At 31.6% G+C, this 22,621-nt stretch overlaps 1 protein-coding gene across 1 annotated transcript in view; it reads left to right on the top strand.

Moving 5' to 3' along the window:
• The window catches only part of LOC108545989 (unconventional myosin-Ie), a 47,048-nt gene extending 30,226 nt beyond the window's left edge, over positions 1-16,822 (top strand). The window contains exons 5-11 of the mRNA XM_017897887.1: positions 1,546-1,723; positions 2,120-2,282; positions 2,696-2,803; positions 7,553-7,681; positions 8,472-8,668; positions 15,338-15,505; positions 16,733-16,822. Coding sequence (XP_017753376.1) covers positions 1,546-1,723; positions 2,120-2,282; positions 2,696-2,803; positions 7,553-7,681; positions 8,472-8,668; positions 15,338-15,505; positions 16,733-16,822 — 1,033 coding nt within the window. The remainder of the gene's footprint in view (positions 1-1,545; positions 1,724-2,119; positions 2,283-2,695; positions 2,804-7,552; positions 7,682-8,471; positions 8,669-15,337; positions 15,506-16,732) is intronic.
• The last annotated feature ends 5,799 nt before the right edge of the window (positions 16,823-22,621 follow it).

The following is a 22,621-nucleotide window of genomic DNA, read 5'->3' as shown; positions in this document are numbered from 1 at the left end:
CTAAGTGCTGTTGCCTGCTTTCTAACATTAATGGCTAAAGAAAGCCTCGTGTCCGGTGATCCGAGGGAAATAAAGAATTGTTTGAAAATGCATTGAAAATGAAGATAGAAAGGACACGGAACTTGAATTAAAACAGCAATTAGAATCTAGCTGCCAGAAGACCCTAACGGTCTTCTGGGTCTATTCTAAACAAAGGGCCGAATGAAATACCGACACGACATTCCAAGGCTTAACAATTTCTATGTGAATAAAAATCAGAGTTATTTTTGCAAAAAGTAGCTGCATATTTTTAACTACTCCAAAAGTAAATACAAATAATTATTTTCACTACTTGATAATTTCGGTGTTATATTGATATTGTAATGAAGTACCGTTTATGAATTATTGATTACAGAGAATTATTTTGTAAGTCAAGAATTAACAATAAGTCAAGTTAGTGAAGCAAATTAAGAAAATTAGTTTACATTGCATGAACTTTCCAGAATTAGAACTATTAATGGCGATTCACTTTGGAATACTTTGAGATACTAGTGATTCAGAAGATTGGTATAGTCCAGAAAATTCAAAAATCGTTCCACCATTGTTTTAATGTATAATAATATTTTCATTCAATCCATATTACACATGTTTTAGGATTTAGTAACATATTCTCCTTATATTAATCTAAACTTGTATAAATATATAGCACATAAATGTACGACACGATATATATGTTATTTCACTTGGTAGTATTTCTCTATTTCCCTCGTTATTATCTGTCAATTATTGATTAAGTATGTCTTGTACAAAAGATAACCATAAATTAGCCAATATCTCTGAATATTAATGGTATATACGTATTTTAGAAAATAAAGACCATGCATCAGAGAACGGACATATCCATGAAAAATTCTTTAATAATATTTTTTCATATACATGTGTAACATCGGTTAAATACACATGAAACTTCTCTTACAGAATGAAAGCATATCACATGAAAGAATATTTAATGAAAAGAAAGTTACTCAGATATAGATTGGTAACAAAGTATAAACCTTATTTTAAAAAATACAAATTATACGAAAAATAATTAAAAATATGGAAATCTATTTATTAAAGTATATTACTACATTTCATTTATTTCGTTTCATTTAATAAACAGTACATATGTATTTGTGTGAATCTATACATCATTGTATATATAAACATAATATATATAATAAATATAACGAAATGAATGAAAAAAGTGTAAGAACTAAAGTGATATATAAGAAATTAATAAAGTAAAGTAAAATGAAAAAATGATAAAATAATATTTTAATAATTGTCACTTTTATCGACATTACTTATCTTCTCCAATTCGTTTCCTCACTTACTTACTTTTGCTTATTTATTAAAAAAATGTACTAAAATGTGTGAAAGGAATCCCAGATGTATGTATAATGTTATAATCGTATATTCTGTATTTTACATTGTAAATTTATTCAGAATACTAAGCATACAAAAATTTATTTACTCGTCATAAATAATGTACAATTTAACAATTTATATATTTTTGTTTTACAGTGGAGAATCCGGTGCTGGTAAAACAGTTACCGCAAAATATATTATGTCATACATCTCGAAGATCAGTGGTGGCGGTGCAAAGGTGCAAAAAGTGAAAAATGTCATTTTGGAATCTAATCCTCTGTTAGAAGCTTTTGGCAATGCGAAAACCGTGCGGAACAATAACAGTAGCAGATTTGTATGTTTACTTTAAAATTATTTTATTTCGTCATTTGTGATTATTTTAACCCCTAAATGTCCGAATTTTCTTTATCAGTTTAATTAAACATCATATATATGATTTTTAACAAACCGAGCACTTGTTTAGAACACTTTAATCGTTAATTTATTGTTTCTTTATTCTCTAACCAATATTCCTTTATAAGTTTTGAAATTATCATTTAAAATAGAATTTTTATTATATTCTTAAACTTACTCTAACATCAATTCGGCTTGACACTTTTCGTTTAGGTTCAACTATTTTCTTTGGCACGAAAGGGGATAATATTTCTTTACTTTGTTAGTTTAAATGAGTGCAAAAAGAAAATACATTTTGACAAAATAAATGAGCATTGTTGGAATATATTTATTTTAGGGAAAATACGTAGAAATGCAATTTGGGGCTGGTGGTCAACCGAATGGAGGAAAAATTTCAAATTTTCTGCTAGAAAAATCGAGAGTCACTTGTCATAATTTTGGCGAAAGAAATTTTCATGTATTTTATCAACTTGCAACAGGTGCAAACCAGCAAATGAAGTGTAGGTATCAAATCATTTACTTAAAATATTTTCTTTATCGAATAAGATTTTATAAGCCTTATTTCTCTTATTATACTTTTTAATTGTTTTATATGAGGGTAATTTAAAACTCTTACTTTTGAGAGGAATAAAAAAAATTAAGAGGCATAAAACGGAACAATAGGAAATTATGTTTTGAATTAAAAAGGCTAGGAATTCTTTATTTCAATTACTTCTAACTACTTTCTTATTTTCATTACCGTAAATGGTTAAAAAAATTATGAAAACTGGTAGAATAAGTACCATGTATAATAATATTATATCTCTTTTATACGATTCTGAGAATGATAATGCTTTTAAGATATAGAAATGCAAATATGTATGCATTTATATTTTTCATGTTTAGTATATGAATATAATCTTATATTTTCTAGCTGAATATGGATTGACGAATCTTGATTATTACTATTATCTCAATCATGGCGGTGATCATAGAGTTGACGATATCAATGATGCCCAAGATTTTCAAGCAACTCTAAAAGGTAACAGTATCTTTTATAACAGATTATAAAATATATATAATATATTTTATATTTTATATTTTAATATATTATATATTTATATGTATATATGGAATTTATAGGTGTAGATTTATGTTGAAAATAACTAATACATATATGATAGAAGGTCTTATTTTTTAAATTTCTTTACAAATTATATTTATTTCAATTCTGTTGACGATGTTTAGAGATTACGTTAATTATGCTATGTCTCCTTTTCTTTTACCTTTGTGATGATCATGTATACTGAAATCAAGAATATGTGATACCTTGTTCGGGATTTTCGAGTGGAAATGATTAACACTGTTTATTACACACGAGTCTACCCATAAAAATAATCACGAACTATTTCTCGTATACGCTTATAGATGTCCACAAAAAAGTTTAAACATATTTAAAATTACAATATTTATTTCGATTATGAAAATAATTGTACACTTTTAAAACTGGTTTTAGTCCTTTACAAGAATGTTTGAGAGGAAGGAAACAATAGAGAAAGTAGTGTTGAACAGGCCATTATATTTACCTATCCTTCATTTAACAAGCGTTATCAACATCATTGGTGAAAAGTAGTAATTGTGTCTAGAAATGAATATATGACATATATCAATCATGTGACATTGGCATTTAATCATGGGTAATTAAAAAATGTACGAATCAGCAATTTAATCATCAGTGACTGGAAATGTATGAATCAGCGACTTATGCAAAGCGAAGATACTATGAAATGTACTAGTGTACTAGTAGTACTATTTACAAAAATGTTCGATTATTATGTTATATACATATGAACTTGTTACTGTGACATACTCAAAGAGTCATAACTCAGCAGATTAATCTAATTATTATAACATATAGCTCGCAAATTAGTACATTTTTTCGCTAAACTTATTTCAACTCTGTCAACTTAATTTGCGTAAAACGCTTCATACGTCATTTCCTGCAATCCCATCTACGTTCATACTCGATGACATATATGAGAAGATCATCTATTATTGGAAACGAAGGATGAGAAAATCCTAGAAACACATAATGCACTACAATAATTTAAGAAACGTATTATTTCATGCTAGTATGTGGTACATCTATAATAATGAGTAACAAACGACTTTATTATTCAAGATGTCCCACGCTTTTCTATGTCAACCTCGCCAGTGCATTCTACAGATAAAAAGAAGATTAAAATGTCGTGTAACTAAAAGTTTATAAATGTTTTCTTAATAAATTTTAACAAAAATATCAAACGCGAAGAATGTGATAACGCTATTTCTCTTAATTCAATGCAAGGCTGTGTGAGATATGTAATGTTTATGTTATCTATTGATATAACATATCTGCACTATTTTCTGTAAAGAAAGCCGCATCACGCGTGAAGAAATGAGATAAAATTGGAATGAAATAGAATCAACATGCGTCTTTCGTCTCGCTTATTTTAAGATTAAGATTACGATACCAATCGACATTTACTAAGTTTTTAATAAACTAACATTGTTTGGTTAATAACAAACTGCTTGGTACAGAGTTGTTTGTTAGAGGTTTCGTCAATTACAAAGTTTTTCCGTGTCTTTTACAAGATTTGTTACATTCTTTGGTTTCAAGATTTTTAGTATTCTCTCGTTCCAAGGATTTTAGTACTCTAATTTTAACACTAAGTTTTAGTATTCTAATTCTAAGTTTTCTTACACCGATATGTAGCCAAAACTGGGCTAGAATTTTTGTAGTCAAACAAAATATTAGGCAGTCAATGAAAAGCTTAAGGCTGTTTTGACATCATTTCCGTCTATCCCAACGTTGGTGGACTTGAGGTAGGATAAAGTATATGCACTGAAAGTTTATAACGCGACAATTATTAAGAAAACGACCAAAGGAGTTCAACACTAAACCTATTAGTACCCAAATAGTCGTTTTTAAACTTTTAATATAAAATTTCACATTTAACTTTGTCGCTTTCGTCGCTTGTCTTCACGATTTTTCTTTTAATATAGAAATAATCAATTTTTCAATATCTCCTCGTGTTCTTGTTTTTAAGGTTTTTCTTGCTTTGTTCCTTCGTCTAATGGCCATTTGACATGGTACGTTTAACGTTAGGAACAGTTGCGAATTTTTGGCACAGATAAATTTCCCTTTAATATTTCACTTTGTTTCTATCAGTAATAAGTAACCTGTGATTCTCAACTACTGTCTTACAGCCTGCTGAAACACTTTATTTAAATCTAACTGTAAAAAGCGTAGCGAAAGATATATTCCATGACAACACGAGTCGCTACCTGGACTTTTAAGATTTTAATATTGTCACACTGCAGAAAGGTTATTGGGTAGAATGTGAATGGCTCGTATCGTAAACCTAATTTTCCAACATATTGCCAAATCCTAATGGATGATGGTTCTTAATGGAACGTTCCAATAAATTTAATAGTAAATTGATATCGCATTTGTACGAATAACTGCGGGCATTAGTTCAAAATACGAATATATAGTTCTAGATTAAATAATAACACACACGAACTCTCTTTAATTTTTCGATGACAACGTCGAATTTTTGTATGTTACTTAATAAATCTCCACTGGTTTTTACACACAAAGGAGGAAACAAATTCTGAAGAGGAAATGATAATATACTTGGGTTTTTTATTGGTATTATCCAGGTTATAGCCTGTCTTATAATAAACAATAAATGTCGTGTTTTATTATTTGACACAAGTAACGATATGGGCTACTAAAGTAAATTGCTTGAAACCAAGATTGCATGGACTATTGAACTAAAAAATCAGGACCCAACAGTTTCCATAATTGCAAGAATTTGTAAAAGAAGCCTCAAAGAAATACGTAATTTATTAAAAGGTCTTGTAAATTATGGAGAGAAAAGAAATTGTAGACAAGCTCCATTATCAAAACGAAGAAAAAAGGACATTGTATCTATTACCTCAAATTCAACCGTAAATGATTATGACATGACCGAGTATTAAAAAATTAATTTTTAAGAAAATGGTGTAGTAACTCAGGTAGTATCCCTTGATTAACAGTGATAGTTTGAGATAAGAAAAAAGAAAGAAAAGAAATCAAGAAAGAAAGGAAATTCTTAGAATAAGTCTCATGAGTGTCTAACCGGTTGTCACGAGAAAAAACCGCATCTACATCTTTTTCCCACAATTTCTTCTGTTCTTCTTCCTTGACTTGTCTTGTTTTAACACTTGTTTTAAGTCGCTGTAGCCCATTTGGTAAGCTGGAAACTGAGATGGAAGGTGATCTGTTTGCATTACGTTTCGTTCCTGGAATCGGACCATAAGGATGCGTGTCACAATGAATCATCTATTGTAGCTTTGCATCATCTATGAGATATTATCTTTCTACATCTATTTGATTCCTGGATTCACAGAATATTTCATCAGAGTACCGTTATACAGTAATGATTTTTATGTTTAAGTACAGCAATGGTTAAGCATTTACTTATATCTCTATTTATGTCATTGTATGTTAAAAATTATATCGTGAGTAGTTAAACTTATGTTAGAGAATTTGACTTAAAAGTAAAGAAAGCTGTGAGATTGTTCTTTGGTAAAATTATGGAGAACCGTATAAGCTTTCTCTTATTTATTCCACAACTTCTGAGTGGAGTGAATATTTTAATAAATTAACGGTTTACATTAGTGTCCACTTTAGCATCCCAATGTATATGATGTAGACAGGTGACTTCCTCGAATTCAATTAAAGTAAGGAAAAGAAACGAATGTGAGTAGGATACCATGTATAAGATATTGATATCTCGCACGTCAAAACGTGGACTTGAATACCAAATATATTGGTTTTCACGATTCGATGATGATAGTCTTTATTTTAGTCGAAATAAGTTCTTGAATTGGTGAAGATATGATCGATAACGCGGACAAAAATTGCGAACGTTAATATAAACACTACTATATATTAACAGAAAAAGAGTATAATTCTTAATATGTCCAAAAAACTAACATAGAATTGGATTATTAATATATTTCTATCTAGCTAGCAAAAAGTCAACTATCATTAAAACTTTGATTACCTCTAGAAACTTTAATTAAACCTTACGCAATGAGAAAGCAACAATTTTCCGTAAAAAAAGAGAAACTATTCGGTTTAAAGAGAAATAACATTTTTCAAATCTATTGGATCATTTGATTTAGCTCGAGGTATTTCAATTAGCTCAAAGTTAATTAAACAAGTTCTTTGAATTAATTTTAAATAAATTAAACAAGTTATTTGAATTAATTTTGAATGAATTAAGCAAATTATTTGAATTAATTTTGAATGAATTAAGCAAATTATTTGAATTAATTTTGAATGAATTAAGCAAATTATTTGAGCAAATGGCAACTTACGTTAGATCGTACATTGCTTATCTGGTACGTAATCGCACATTGCTTATGCAACTTATCTTAACTATTTAAAAATGTTTATGTTTTCCAATCCAACAGCACGTTTTAACTGCACATCGTAGCTCTTATCATAGAGAAATAATGGTATCTGGTTTTATCTACGTATACTGTTTTATTTCATTTTTTGTACATGCTTCATGAGGACATTGACATAACAAAGAATAATACTAGAAATCTAACAAAAGATATTAGAGAATCTTGAAAAGAAAATTTCATTAACTGGTTGAAAAATTGCACTTATTTAGTATAAATTTATTTACGCTTATTTGGTATTGAGTACACTTATATTTTAATTTATCGAGAGTTATTTCTTTTGTTACAGGATTGAGTATAATGGGAATAAGTGATTTGGAAGTAAATGATATTTTCAGACTGGTTGCCGGAGTACTTCACATAGGAAATATTCAATTTGTTGAAAACGGAAATTATTCACAAATAGCCGATAAACAGTGTAAGTATTGGCTAATAGTAATATAAACTGAATAGTGAATAGTGAAATATTATAACGAAACTAACTGCATAAAACGTTTACTAATAAAAGTCAGAATTAATTATACGAAAAATGTTATATTCGTGAATTTTCAAATTTATCTACTAAGCCTGTTCAATATTATATTATAGAAAATGTGACTTAAAAACTAAATTTACCTGCTTATTTTAATTATTTTTTGTTTCACAACGGCACAAACTTAATTACTTAGTTAAACAATCGATTAGTAATATATAACGTTAATACAGAATAGTTGTCCAAAAAATGTTTCAAAGCAATATTTAGGCACGATGTATATGTACTTTCCTGTATTATATATTACTTAACATTAATGAAAATATGCGAAAAAATGTAGTTGGAGCAAAATCAAAATAACTGAGGACTTCGAAAGTAGTGAAACTGCAAGAAAATTAGCAACAATTTTTTATTCTTACTAACAAGTGTACAGACAGAAACAATACAAATGTATTGTAGATTCCTCCGACACTAGTACCAATAGAAAAAGCTTAACAAATTTAAAAAGTAAAAGTGTACTCCGATAATATTGTATTCCAAAAATTTCAATAATAAGGATAAACTAGCAATGTTTGATTAACGAAATTCTTGAATTTTGTTTAAATAAACAAAATTTATTAAAAAAACTTGTTTGTTCTACAATATTATTTAAAAATTCCGTTATGAAAACATTTTTATTCTTCTATTAATTTAAATATGGGAGAATGTATTGTATTGCTAACACTATATGTTTCAGATCTTGATTTTCCAGCCTACTTGCTTGAGATTTCGGCAGATCAATTAGCTCATAAGTTAATATCACGTGAGTTTGAATCAAAATGGGGCAGCCAGTCTGAAAGCGTTGATGTTACATTGAACGTAGAGCAAGCTCTCTACACTCGAGATGCACTGGCAAAAGATATTTATGCTAGACTCTTCGACTACTTGGTTAAAGTAAGTTTACATATCATATATTTCTACAATAACAACTAATTAGCAGTACATACTTTAGAAATGTTTTATTAAGTTGAGATTTGAATTGCATACAGTAGTTTTAGAACATAATTGTGAAATATTTTATTTTTGCAGTTTCTTTTGTCAAAATTAATTTTGATTTTTATTCTGATAAAAATACTCAAATGAGTACATATAACTACCTCTTATCATTACAATTATTACTATTTATATCTGGTACATGCAACTACACATTATAAGTTGGTATTTTTAATGTGAAATCTGTAAATTAGCAATGAATTATTTTCCTTTGAATCTATGATTCGTTATTACATTTGAGTAACGACTATGTAAGTTTCCAAGAAACAGAATATTTTTTGCCTATGTATTATTTACAATAATGTTCCATGAATTATAATAATTATTACTATTTGCGACTAAAGAAATGTAATAAATAAATATTTATATCAAAGTTTATTAAATAGAATTTATGGTTGACTCAAGACATATAAATTTATATATATTATATTATTTATCAAATTTGTCAATTTTATTAAATTTGTATTAAATATAAAATATTTATATTATTCAATTCATTTCTGGATTTGTTACTTATAGAGGTCTTTGTCGCAATTGGTTAATCTTTATAGAATTCCAGGATGCACATGCTTAAGCACACATTTCCTTCCCAAGCATTGGTTTTTGGTATAAAAAGAAACGTGTACACATAAAATGGGAACTCATTCTTTTAAAAAAGTATTATATTACATCATTCTTTATTCTATGTAGTAGTGTTACAGTATCTATTTAGTACGTGCATTATTACTAGGTTACATAAATTGTATTTTCTCAGGCAACCGCGTATTTCTCATTGTGTCACAATCATGAAAGTTAGACTTATTGTTGAATGCACGTCACACTCTATATTACCTACTGGCACAGATCTCCATTTCCTTCTCCTTAATCACTTTTATGTACAGTAATGATCACTTAATTGTGCAAATTAAGTTCTATTTTCCAGACGAGAAATTAAAGATTATATATTAAGAGGGACAAAACTGATTAATAATATATAGCTAAAATTTATATAGAACTATGGTAAAATACTAAAAAATATGACAGTTTATCAAAATTATATATTTCATACATAGTGTAAGAATAAAAATTCGAATTCGTGTTCATATAAGAATGTAAAATTTATTATTTAATCAGATTTCTTAGCATTATGAAAACGAAATGCAATTTTAAGTAATGTAAATCTATATTCCAGTTTATTAAATTTATAAAAATATGATAAACTGTAAGGAAAAAAAATAGATACCGTTTTGTTAAAATCTATGATTATATTCGAATAATATGATTAGTGATTGTAAACAAATAAATCTATAAATGGGAGAGTTTAAAGTAAAAATAAAATTGTGATGCCCTGATGTCCTTTTTATTCACTAATCGTACTTTTATATCTTTTTCTAATTTTGAGAATAAAAGTAACATTGAAATAATAATTGCTTTCAATGATTTTAAATCATTTCATGATTGGCATAATACTTGTATAGGGATCAATGGAAACAATGAAAAATAGAATTTCATATGAGATTACGAGTTTTATTATTAGCTTCGTTGTTGCAGTGTATACTGGATTTGTTGCAAATTAAATCTTAGAAAAACGAAAGAAAGAAGAACAATTGATTAAAAAACATGTAAAATATAGTCAAATGTTCATTCACCTATTACAGGTCACCGTATGATATTGTAGTTATTCTGATCATTATATACGATAATAGAGAATAAACATAATAGTGAGTGAAAATGAAACAAAAGATTTAATTTTCAATTTTTTACTCAAAATAAATCAAATTAAACATTCGAAGTACTAACAATTACGAGATAATGAATTTTCAAAATTTATTTTATGTTCCATATTTGGATAAATCCCTCACATTGTAATAAATTATCAATTTATTGATACTCGAATGTTATTGATACCAGTCTTTTGCATACAGGTAGCAATAATAGACAGACTCAGCATAATTTCAATGAAATTCAAGAAAATGTGTTTGAACTTCCAGTGGAAGTGATTATTTGAATATCGATTATGCAAATTTTGATCATATATGGTGTTATGTGTCTATGTTATGTACTTCAATTGAAAAATTTATACTAATCACGCATTAAAAAATTTAGCACCTAATATATTTAGATTTGGAGACTATTGCGATACTCACAAATGAACATAAATAAAAATGTACGAAGATGTAAAGATGTAAGATGTAAGTAAAAGTATGAGTGATAATATTATTTTATCATTGCTCGTTACAAATGATGACACAAATGAAGTTACAACGGAATATAGTTCACACTTATATTTTATCTACAATTACATCCATATTTGAAAACGGTTCAATTTACAGCTAATTTATAGCATAGTTTAAAATTCGGATTCTTCAAATGAATTACACAAGAAGTCAATTATTTGAATCGATTTGTCCACTAATCGATTCTTATAATTAACGTCTTATTATAAATCCATAAGTCAAATTATGTTCTTTCCTTGGTTCTGAATAACGCTGAAACAGTAATTTCCATAGAAAGATAGTGCATAATAACATCTAAACTTGCTGTACTTACTCAGAAGTTGTGTATCAACCAGTTCTGTAAGACTTTAAACTCTTCCACATCGCTGATGCTATATTGTAATTAGTATACCTCTGCAATATAAAACTATAACATTCTCGACACATGAGTCATTTATTTTTACAATTAAATTGACTCTGATGTTATTTAAATGGTGTTTCAAGTGTAATATGATATATTGTGTCAGTTACAAATTATTTTAACATTCAGTGATTCATTTTCATACCCAATTTTGATATCCAATAATTTACACATATAATTGTTACACGTATAAAAACAAAACGTTTTATTTATATCGCGTCTGAAATATTTTAAACACTTCTAAATACCAATTATGGGAACACGAATAAAATTTAACAAGAGTAAAAGGGCAAAGAAAATTTTGATCAGAGACTAACACATGCCGAGTACATATAAGTAAAATTCATTGTATCGTATCAAAACTCTTCTTATTAATATCTCGAAATTTCTCCCCTGCATATTTTATTGGCCACGAGAGTCCTTTGGATCTATGGGCAAAAATTTAGGATTATTTTTATTGCATTTATGATAAATTTGGTTAAATTACATTACATTGTAGGAACTTTAAGTTGTAGATATACTTTTGTTAATAAATAAAGCTTCAGATACATAATATGAAAATAAAAAATAGAATCAAGCATTCTGTTGAATTTGTTATTTTTTTTTTTTTATTGCTTTCTTTAAAAAAGTCAAGTCTTACAAAGAATACTTTCACACGACGATGTAAATGTCGCAATTCATATGATGAGTGAGCTGAGCGATAATGCAGCTGCCGTGTGAATATTACGATTTATTTTTATGTTTCATCAGCTGCATGAATGTAAACAACCGACCGAGAGTACTGGAAATTAGTATCACGATATCGTGTTTCATGAGAATCGTTTCTACAGAACGCTTCTGCAGGCGATACATGTGCCTATTATTATGAAAGTGGTCTACGTCACTTATATTTGCTTCTGGAATATTAAAAGCTTCGGCCTTTAAATACGTTATAAATTATAAAATTAATTGCGACAAAGCTACAAATTCATTCTAATGATTCAATTCCTCACTGTTTTGTTGAAAATAAATGCATTTTATCGTAATATAAATGAATGCAACACGAAATAAATAATAAAATCGTTCCTCTTAAGTCGATGACTTAGACCACTTTCATAATTATAGGCACATATGTACTCTGTAGCGTTGGGAGGAAATTATTTAGAAGTTCTCTTGGAAAGAATCAGAAGACGTTTAATTAACTATAATATAATAGGTTTACGACTTTTCGTATAATTTTGAGAGCGTTTCCGAAAAATGGATTTATAGGTCTATAGACTCCTTTTTTGTAAATAATCTTTAACGAATTGCCACGTGTTTAAAAATATTCCTAGAAAAGTTAAACATGATATTTCAACATTTAACATAAATACAGAGCATTTTGTTTACTTGTATACGTTTGATCTCTATCAGAACTAGAACCTGTGGCGTAATTTACTCAATTCATTTTGATAGATGAGCTCTTTTTTCAGAAATTTCCTCAATTGTAAACAGAGAACTGTTGGAGGTATCAAGGGGGTATCGCGTCGTTCCCTTGATCTTCCTGTTCGCATGGTTTCCACCCGAAATAATTCGTCTTCGCGGTTGTAAGGCGCGAAGATATCCCGATGTGGATGGACGGTTCGACGCGACCCGATATCTCGTCGACTTAACGAGGAGATACGAAAATCGTCTCGTGTTAGAAGAGAACCGTCGTCTCTGACGTGTCGAAAGGAAGAAGTTTAGAAGGAACCGGTGTGTTCGATGTTTCGAGAGGAAGTGTTTTTGAGAGAACCCGTGTCTCTCGGATCTCGTACGGAACTGAGCTCCTCGATCTTCCTAAGATCGGCCTTAGGAAAAATCGGGAGCTCGCCAAATATGATTGGCTGTTTTTGACCAAGGGCGTTCCTTAGGTTCGCAAATCGGTGACCTTGGAGAAAGGGAAGGTTCCCCCAAAAAGCAACGATAGTGGAGGAAACACTCTCCTCCAAAGTGGGGTACCTGGGGTCCACCCGCGCGCTGGTGACCCCATCGGTCGTTTGTTACCCCTAGCGAGGGCCTGAGGCTTCCAACGTGTGCGGACCACGTGGAGCCCTCAGGCCTATTGTCAGCCAAGTCTTAAGAGCCGTCGCCTAATTTCGTTAAATTAGGGATTTCCAGGATTCTCGTGTTCCGCGACACGAGAAGTCAAAGGAAAAAGGTAAAACATTCGAACATGCTGAAGGCATGGAGCGGGAAATTCCGATGCCGAATTGTTTGACCCCAAGACCTGGCTGTTGGAAGACCGTAACGGGTCTTTTTTGTTCCACGACGGAACAAGAACTGATATTTGACCCTAAGACCTGGCTGTTGGAAGACCGTAACGGGTCTTCTTTGTTCCACGACGGAACAAGAACTGATGGAAACTAAAAGGTGTAGAAACATCTACAGATTGAATTATACGGCACAAGTTGAATTACGCGAAGACAAACGAAATACATTGTGACCAATTGAAATAAAGTCAAAAATACAAAGCGGTAACGTAAATATAATCCTTTCAATTCTTTTCTGTCATATGTATATATTTATCAAAAATTTTCAGATGTATCTCGAGAATGTATGAAATGTATAATTACTTGACTATTCGTAGCTGGTAATTTTTTCTTCTTTAACTTTTCAGGGTCAAAGTCGTTACGGCATACTGACTTATTTTTTATGATTTATCGACGTTAAATTCTTGTATTGTTTATTACCTCAATTATTAATTATGCTAGTAAGGATATTTTAATGATTCAAAATGATTTGCATAAACCTTAATAAATTTGTTTTGGTAAGGAGTACCTTACCAAAAAACATGCGTTACTGTATTACAATAAAAAAAACCGTTTTGTACGAACTATGATATTTGTGTCCTTATTCTTGTATGATAATTATAAATAGTAAAAAAATAAGGGAAGAGTGAATTTTGTTATAATAATGCTGCTGTTTCTGTAGAGAATTTTAGAATATTTTTGAAGTAAATTTATAAACGTAATGAGAAACATTTATTATGTTTATCGAATTTTATTATACCTTAAACATTCTTCATTCCTTGTTAGTCGTTCACTGTGTTTATTTTATCGATATAAATCAATTGAGAATATTTGGTAGATTCTAATGTATCGATGTTAATTAAGGTGACCCAAAGTTAGCGATATAAGTGCGGTTTGGGGAATTTTATAGTTCAAAATAAGATGAGAAACAAAATGACAAAATTGCATCGAAGTCTTCGATTTCGTGAAAAACACATTCGAAAATCAGTCAAGGAGATGTGCATTTAAATGATTATTGATACTACCGATTCCATTACATTCTACATGATTGTTTTTGTATAGGCTACAATGTCAGAAACCATTTGCTATAAGGCTTATCATTTGCGCTTTTGGTATAAATTGTTTTAGCATTTAAACAAATTTAAATACAAAGTATCGTACAAAAAATAGAACACAATTTAATTCGTAGGATACAACTTTTTATACGAGACAATTTCGATGAAAATAAATTTTCTCAATTAATATCGCCAATATCGTTTACAATCCTTTTATCATTTATCATCAATTTAGTACAGGTACGATGATAAGAAAAGCCTGACATTGTATCCTATACAAAAATATTCACGGTAGCTGTCTGTGGAAAAATCAGTAACGCGAGTCATTAATTAGGTGCATACGCACTCGACTGATTTTCGAATGCATTTTTCTGGAGAACAAACGTCCTTGATACAGTTTTGTCATTCTTGATTTTCGTCTCATTTTGAGCCATACATTTTCCTTGACCCTATTTGTACTAATTTAAAATTCTTGTAAAATGACAATTAAAGTTTTTTATATGTATGTATACTTTAGTGATATTTTATAAAAATAAAAAGTTATGAACATTTAAAGTATTGTAGCAAAATTAAAGTAGTATTTTATGTGTAATGTTATGTACATTATTCAAAAGTTGATTTCAGAATGATATTTGTATTTTTGTTTACAGAAAGTTAATTCAGCTATGGAAACTAATGCAGAGGGTCTTGAAATTGGAATTTTGGACATTTATGGATTTGAAATCTTCGACAAGAATGGTTTTGAACAATTTTGTATAAACTTTGTAAACGAGAAATTGCAACAAATCTTCATAGAGCTCACCTTAAAAGCTGAACAAGTAAGTACTAGATTTTCATTTCAAATTTTTGATATATGGAATACCAATTTATTACACGAACTCTATTTAACATTTTATTATATTGAAACTATAATATTATCGAAAATAATGACAAATTTTTCGATTTTTGAAAAATTTTATTACATATAATTGTGCAATTTTGAAGTTTATCTAATTGTATAATATAAAGCAGAAAACACATTTACACTACATAATTACACTATTTTATCAAATTGCTCTCACTAAAAACACAAGTATGCATATTTCATACAATCACCGTACAAAATAAATTGCCGTATTCTATAAATCTATTTTAAAATATGTAAATGGAAAAAATTATAAAAATATTCTTACGACATTTTAAATGTAAATCCTTATTTTTAACATATTATTGAAAATATATAGTTAAAGTCCAAACTCGCTTTATTACATACTTGATTAGGATAAATAATTTTATTATAAAGGTAGTTGGTTTCAATAAAATGTATTAAATGTTACATTAAAATTGTATTTTTAATATATGCTTAATTTTATTAGAATATTCATATCGTCAATTTACATTTTACTCTATATTAAAAATAGATATTTATTGTTTTCTAGGTTATAAAAATATTTTTATTATTTTATTTCAATTGCGTGTCTGCAATGTATTCTTAGTTTACTTATGGCAAGATTTGTCGTTTGTTTAATATTTGAGAACAATTTTGAGATACAAAAACAATTTTTTAAAGCTTGTTAATTTATTTTCTATAAGGACTATACATATTAATATACTGAATTTATTTTTGAAGAAGACTTTTTTGTCATGTATTTTTTTTAACAGTATATATGAAATTACTTACATAGAAAAGAATATACAAGCATCTCAATTTGTTACTTTACTTAATAATTAATAATTAACGTGATTACTTTAATTATTTTCGTTATTATTTGTTCGATAAAAAATTATTTTGTAGTTAAAGAACATAACATAGTACGATATTCAAAACGATGACATTTATCTCTTTTTGTATGTTTGTTTTGACAAAATTTGAAAGATTACTTTCAATTCTTTTTATATCTCTCAATCAGGATGAAACTGAAAAAGAAACATTTTCTTAGTCGAACCGAGTAAGATAATGATACAAACTTTAGGCAAAAAATAATTTTTTACAAACCAAGTGACTTATGGTTTTTATGAACTCGCTTATATTATATTACCTCACTATCATTAATTGATGATCACAGATTTATTATGTGATTTCAACATCTCATTTTCAACAATATGCAAAATACCAACACTCATATTATATCTTAAATAGTGTCATGTCTAAGTGAAAAGTAACGTGTAACATTATAAATTATTATAATGAAGAAAAGTTTGAAATATTCTTAATATTACTAATTAATTGCTCAATAATTAATTACAATAACAAACTTTACATCGAACGATCTACAAATAAAAATTTACCATTAACCGATTACATCGTCAATTAAAAAATTCAAGAATGTTAATTTATTCGGTAATGACCAATAAAATAAGAAATTATGTCATCGGTAGTTGAACCGATTTATTTTTATTACTCATTAATATTTAATTTTTGTTTACATTTATTTAATTTCAATGCCAAAAATAATGGATTAGATATTATCTTCGTATCATTATATTAGTAAAATGAAAATACCGTCGAAAATAATTTGATAATAGACATGATACTGTGGTGGATAATGAAAACTTGCCGATGTCACTTATTAAACTATTTATTAATAATATTAATTTTTACAAGGATTGTCACACATTTCCAGATTATTATTCATCGCACATTCTCACGCGGAAAAGGGATATTCATGCACAGCTTGATCGGACACACACTCACTTGTTCTTCGCGCTTCTTTTGTTTTCCAGTTTTACCATCCATCCACATTCACTCGTCACCACGCATCACCTCTCATTCATACCAACTTAAAAGCTAAACATCCCCACAGATACTTCGTCTGACGGATATATCTGTCGGAAGTACCTGAAGAGGTTAAGTTAAGTTAAGTGTTGAAATAGTTTCAAAGATATGTATTAATGATTATTATATGAAAATTCTTTTCAAAGCAATTATTGAAAATCGAAATGATATTACATCGAAGTTGTGTATTCTTTATTGCAAACATTTTCATTGTGGGTGGGTACTGTCGCGTCGCGATTGAATTTTGTAGAAATTCTGGCTGATTGTAAGTTTATTTCGCGATCTCATTATGTTGCCCGCCAAATTAACACTTTACCGACCGCTAGCGATTCAACAGCATAAGCACATCCGACCGGCCACTCAGCCGCAGATTCTCCCTGGCGCCCCCCATATAAAAATGGGGAGTTTACAAAGCAATGCAACTGATACAACTGAGCAACGTACCGCAATAATAAATAACAAATTACTGTTCATCGTCATGACAACCGATTAATAGGCTATATAGGTCGGTAAGTGTCGGTGACAAAAAGCCGATTAATAGGCTATCGGTCGTTAGGTGTCGGCGACAAAAAGCCGATTAATAGGCTATCGGTCAGTAAAGTGTTAATATTGGACAACTGTTTCAATTAGCATGAGCAATAGGAAGATCTGGGCTGGAGTCGAACGATAGATTCTTTGTACGACGATAGGAAACTGAGCTTTTGGTGGTCTATTGGTAGGCTCGTACTGTTCTCTTCGAGATTTCGTTGAAAAATATTCTCCTTGAGGATTTGTTTAAAACTGTTCTGAACGATTCGTTGAGAACTCACCTGCTCGAGGATTCCTTTAGAACTGTGCTCCTCGATTTTCCTAAAATCAGTCTTAAGAAAAATCGGGAGCTCACCAAATATTATTGGCTGATTGGATCAAGGGCGTTCCCTTGGTTCGCAAATCGGTCACCTTGAAGGAAGGGAAAATCCTCCCAAACGAAGACGATGGTGGAGGGAACCCTCTCCAAGGTGAGGTACGCGGGATCCACCCGCGCGCTGGTGACCCCATCGGCTGTTTATGCACCCTTACTAGAGCCTGAGGATCCCAGCGTGTGCTGACCACGTGCAGCCCTCAGACCTATTGTCAGCCAAGTCTAATGTACCATCGTCTGATTTCGTTAAATTAGGGTTTTCAAGGATTCTCGAGTTCCGCGACACGAGAAGCCATAATAAACTCATCATCCGGATCATTACGGAAATTATTCATTAGTGTCTTGTTGACATTGGGATTTCGAATTTTGCTTATTGTGAAAGAGTAACAGTGTACACTTTATTCTTGACTTGTTATTTATTAATTAAAGAAGGTACACCGTTTCTGTCGATATTCTTATAAGAAACTGAACATCGCGAGCCGCGGAGAGTGAGTTCTCCCTCCGGGTCACTAATTCCAAATTGCGTCTTAAGGAAACTATGTACATTGTATCATTTTTCACACGCGGTTCAGTCACACATTTCTTATGCAAGATTGATTTTTGCTCTAAACTAAAAATATTTCCCAAGAGCTGAAAATGTTCATTCGTTGCGACATATAAACCATCAACGTTTATAATATGTTTACGTTTGAGGTGGAATAGGGTGACGACTTTTCAACGACTTACCTGAGACCCACCGAAACATTGACACTTCATTTACCTGCAATGTAAAAATTTTAACGAGAGAAATATTCGATACGAGTTTCTTGAAAACTTAACCAGATTATTGCATATATTAAAAATATTACCAATAAAAAATTAAGAAATAAAAGGATTGAAACAGTTGCATAGAAATTTCATTGAAAATATGAATATATAGTGGAACCTCGATAACTGTAACCTTAAGAGAAAAGCTAAAACCTTCGAGGCTTAGTAGTAAAAAATTTTATATATAGGAGCTGTGTAGAGTTTTAATTTGCGTTGTTCTATGTTTAGTCTTATTTGAGACAATGTAAACGTGGACTTCTGAGATCTTATGATGCATAACTTAGAAACTTCAAGTTGTAAAGGCAGCAACGATAGAAGTTCATTGTATAGACGTATACTTTAACTTGGTTGGCTACTTTAAACTTCGAGTTACAGACGTAAAAAAGACATTGAAATATGCGGCAAATAATTCAAATTGAAGTAAGTTTTATTTTGATTATATTATATCCATTCACGACGGAGTGAATATGATTGAACAAAATATTCTTCTGATAGAGGTTTTGGAATTAAAGAAGTCAGAAGCATCGAGGTACGACTGCATTTAATAATTTAATATTGTGTTTACGTTGCGGACTACATGGAATCCTAATTTTTCAATTTTGGAACACGAAACAAACGTTGCTCAAAGGTTTGAACACTGTTTTAAACACTATATTCGTGTATACACTGTTCATTCGCTACACTCAGTCCCAAACTTGCGGACCCTTACGACACCTCAACTATCACCCTAATCCTCAATAAAGGCTTGCTGCTTTCCTCTTCAATTTTCCAAAATTTGTCTAACTCAATCTGCTGGTTGAATTGTATTTTCGACTCAATGACCCAGCCCAATTGTATTTTTGTAGGACGAGGTCTGTGTTTGTGCCCGGCGGTAGTTTGACTTGTCCAATGCTGAGTGTTACGCGGTGCATATGGAGTATCCCGCCTTGGCATCGCTAAATAAGCCGTGAGGTCGGTATTTCTAAGGTTTATAACACGATCGGAAAGACAGACTATTCTAGAGTTGGGCTCTAGGTATATTGGGGGGCAATGAAATTAATATTCTTTCAAATCTTCATTTCGCCTACGCTCAATAGCCAAAGGACGTGTTATAAACCTCAGTATTTCTGAAGGGTCATCCCGAAGTCCCGCTAAGGGTAACAAACTACCGACACATCGGACCTGGACGAATACCGTAACCCTTGGGAAAAACCCATGACCTCACGCCCGCTCAAGTGTCATCCCACCCTTGCAGGAGAAGGCGCGCCAGGGGCGCATGGAAGGGGTGATCACGACACTTAGGATGCCGCTGATTGGGAAATTAACATTTTTCTAAACAACCAATCAGCGCGCATCCTCGACATGCCAAGGCGAGGCACTGACTAGCGGAAAAAGGTGAGCAGTCAAATTCCAACTTTCAAACAGACACAGTCCAGTCTTTTAAAGAGTCACACTCGAACTCTCAAACTACCACGTTAAAACCTTCTACTTCATCGCGACTCCGAGGAAAGGAGTAAGGTGGAAACAGATTAACATTCGGGCTACCAAACAATATTAACAGCTCTAGACCGTAAAACGTCTAGAGCACCCCACGCGTTCATAAGAAGGAAATAATTTCGATACATTCGCGACGCGTGGGATCACTGAGTGAGGATAAGGTCAGGTGTTACGGACCCAATCTTGTGGCTCAATTCGTTGTGGTAGGCACGGTGTTGGGTCGTAAGGCCAACGTATGCAATAGACAGGCGTGAAGGACCAAATGATTCGGCAGGCTTCCGCTCGGTGTTCCAATTCTTGGACGTTGCTACACGATGCTGAGTCGAATATGCCCGATTTGATTATATAGCAGATAGTCAATCCACGGGACTGATTATCCACAAAGCTTGTGTACTGGTTGATTGATGCAGACTGTCTATGCAAACTGCGCGTTGTGACTGTTTGATGTTGATTGATGAACTTACTGATGGATACTGATTGAATGCTTGATGGGTACTGAACCAACTGACTGTGTGATGGATACAGAAGAACTGACTGTGCGATGCACGATCTTTCGAAGCCAAGGATTGAAAAAAGGGAAATCGATTCTCTCATTGGTGGTTGACAGGACCGAGGGTGGGCCCTCGGAGGAAGCCTCTCCCTCAAAGGGGATAGCTGGTAGGCCACTCGCACATTCGTGACCCTACTTGAAGTGCCCGTTACTTTATGGCTTCGAAAGTCGTGACATCGCACATGGCCTGGTCCTTTCTTTTGCAAGCCTATTGTCAGCCAAATCCTAAGTGCTGTTGCATGCTTTCTAAGTCAATGGCTAAAGAATGCCTCGTGTCCGGTAATCCGAGGGAAATAAAGAACAGTTTGTAAAGTATATTGAAAATTGCTCCTTGTTTGAAAAGGGCTTTAGACCTCGTGCCGTTTCTTCTTCGGTTATGGTTGCTATTATTCACTTGCTCGTATGATCTGGTTTGTACGCACGCACTGCACTAAACTGCACTGATTAACTTGATTTTATGCCAATACCTGACTCAAAGGACCTGACTCGTCCGAACCTTTCTTGTATGGGAAGAGATCAGACGAGGTTTACGTCCTCTTACAAACGTAAACTACTAGTTAATTGAGAATTTCACAAGAGTTTATTTCGAGTTGATACAAGAGTAGATATGTTTACAGTGTTAGTTTGGTTTTTCGAATGTGTCTGTTTCCCTGTCTTCGTGTGTTTTATAAGTTCGGGTGTTGTTGTCATTGGTTGTCGAGGCGTGTAAATAGTGGGTGCATCTCTTCCTATTGGCGGCATGTTGGTTGGAGGGGTGTGTATGGAGTTCGGTGGTTCTTGGTGGAAGTGGAAGTTCAAACAAATTGTCAATTTCTTTTTCGGTCCTTGGGAAATTTTAATCTTTTTATAGGGGGTTATTTAGGATGTTATTTTAGAAGGTCCAGGTGTCCCTGAATCATGAGACGCTGGTCGTAAAGGAATAAACTGTAGTCTCGTCGACTCGGGTTTTCAGTATTTAAGGGTGAATATGGAAAATGGTATACGAGGTTCGGGTCTTTCGATGGAGGTAAAGGTTCAAAAGGATGCAAGTTAATTGTCTATCTGTGTATGGAGGATTTGCAAGCCTTTATTGAGGATTATATCGAGTGATGATTGGGGTGTCATAAGGGTCCGCGACTTTGGGAATGAGTGTAGGAAATGAACATACACGTTAGTTAAAGTACATACGTTGTTATAGAATTCTGTATGGAAATTATCAAATGACTTTTACTGTTCCGTCCCGGAGAGCGTGTTTATAACATAATTTTATTCTAAGGCTTACACTTTTGCCAGACCTAACGGTCTATTTTATATTTTATACCGCGACTGCAATTCCGGAGGTTCGATGTGCCTCAACGCCGTTCTAGCGGATTAAGCGTACAAAGGTAAAGCGAAATTAGGAATTTTACTAGCACCAGACGCGACAGATGGGACCCACTTGTGACAGACCCAACAAGCGACGGACG

The sequence above is a fragment of the Eufriesea mexicana genome, unplaced genomic scaffold, assembly GCF_001483705.2.
Source record: "Eufriesea mexicana isolate 0111107269 unplaced genomic scaffold, ASM148370v2 scaffold598, whole genome shotgun sequence".
NCBI classification, from domain to species: domain Eukaryota; kingdom Metazoa; phylum Arthropoda; class Insecta; order Hymenoptera; family Apidae; genus Eufriesea; species Eufriesea mexicana.
This window is presented reverse-complemented; position numbering and strand designations above follow the sequence as displayed.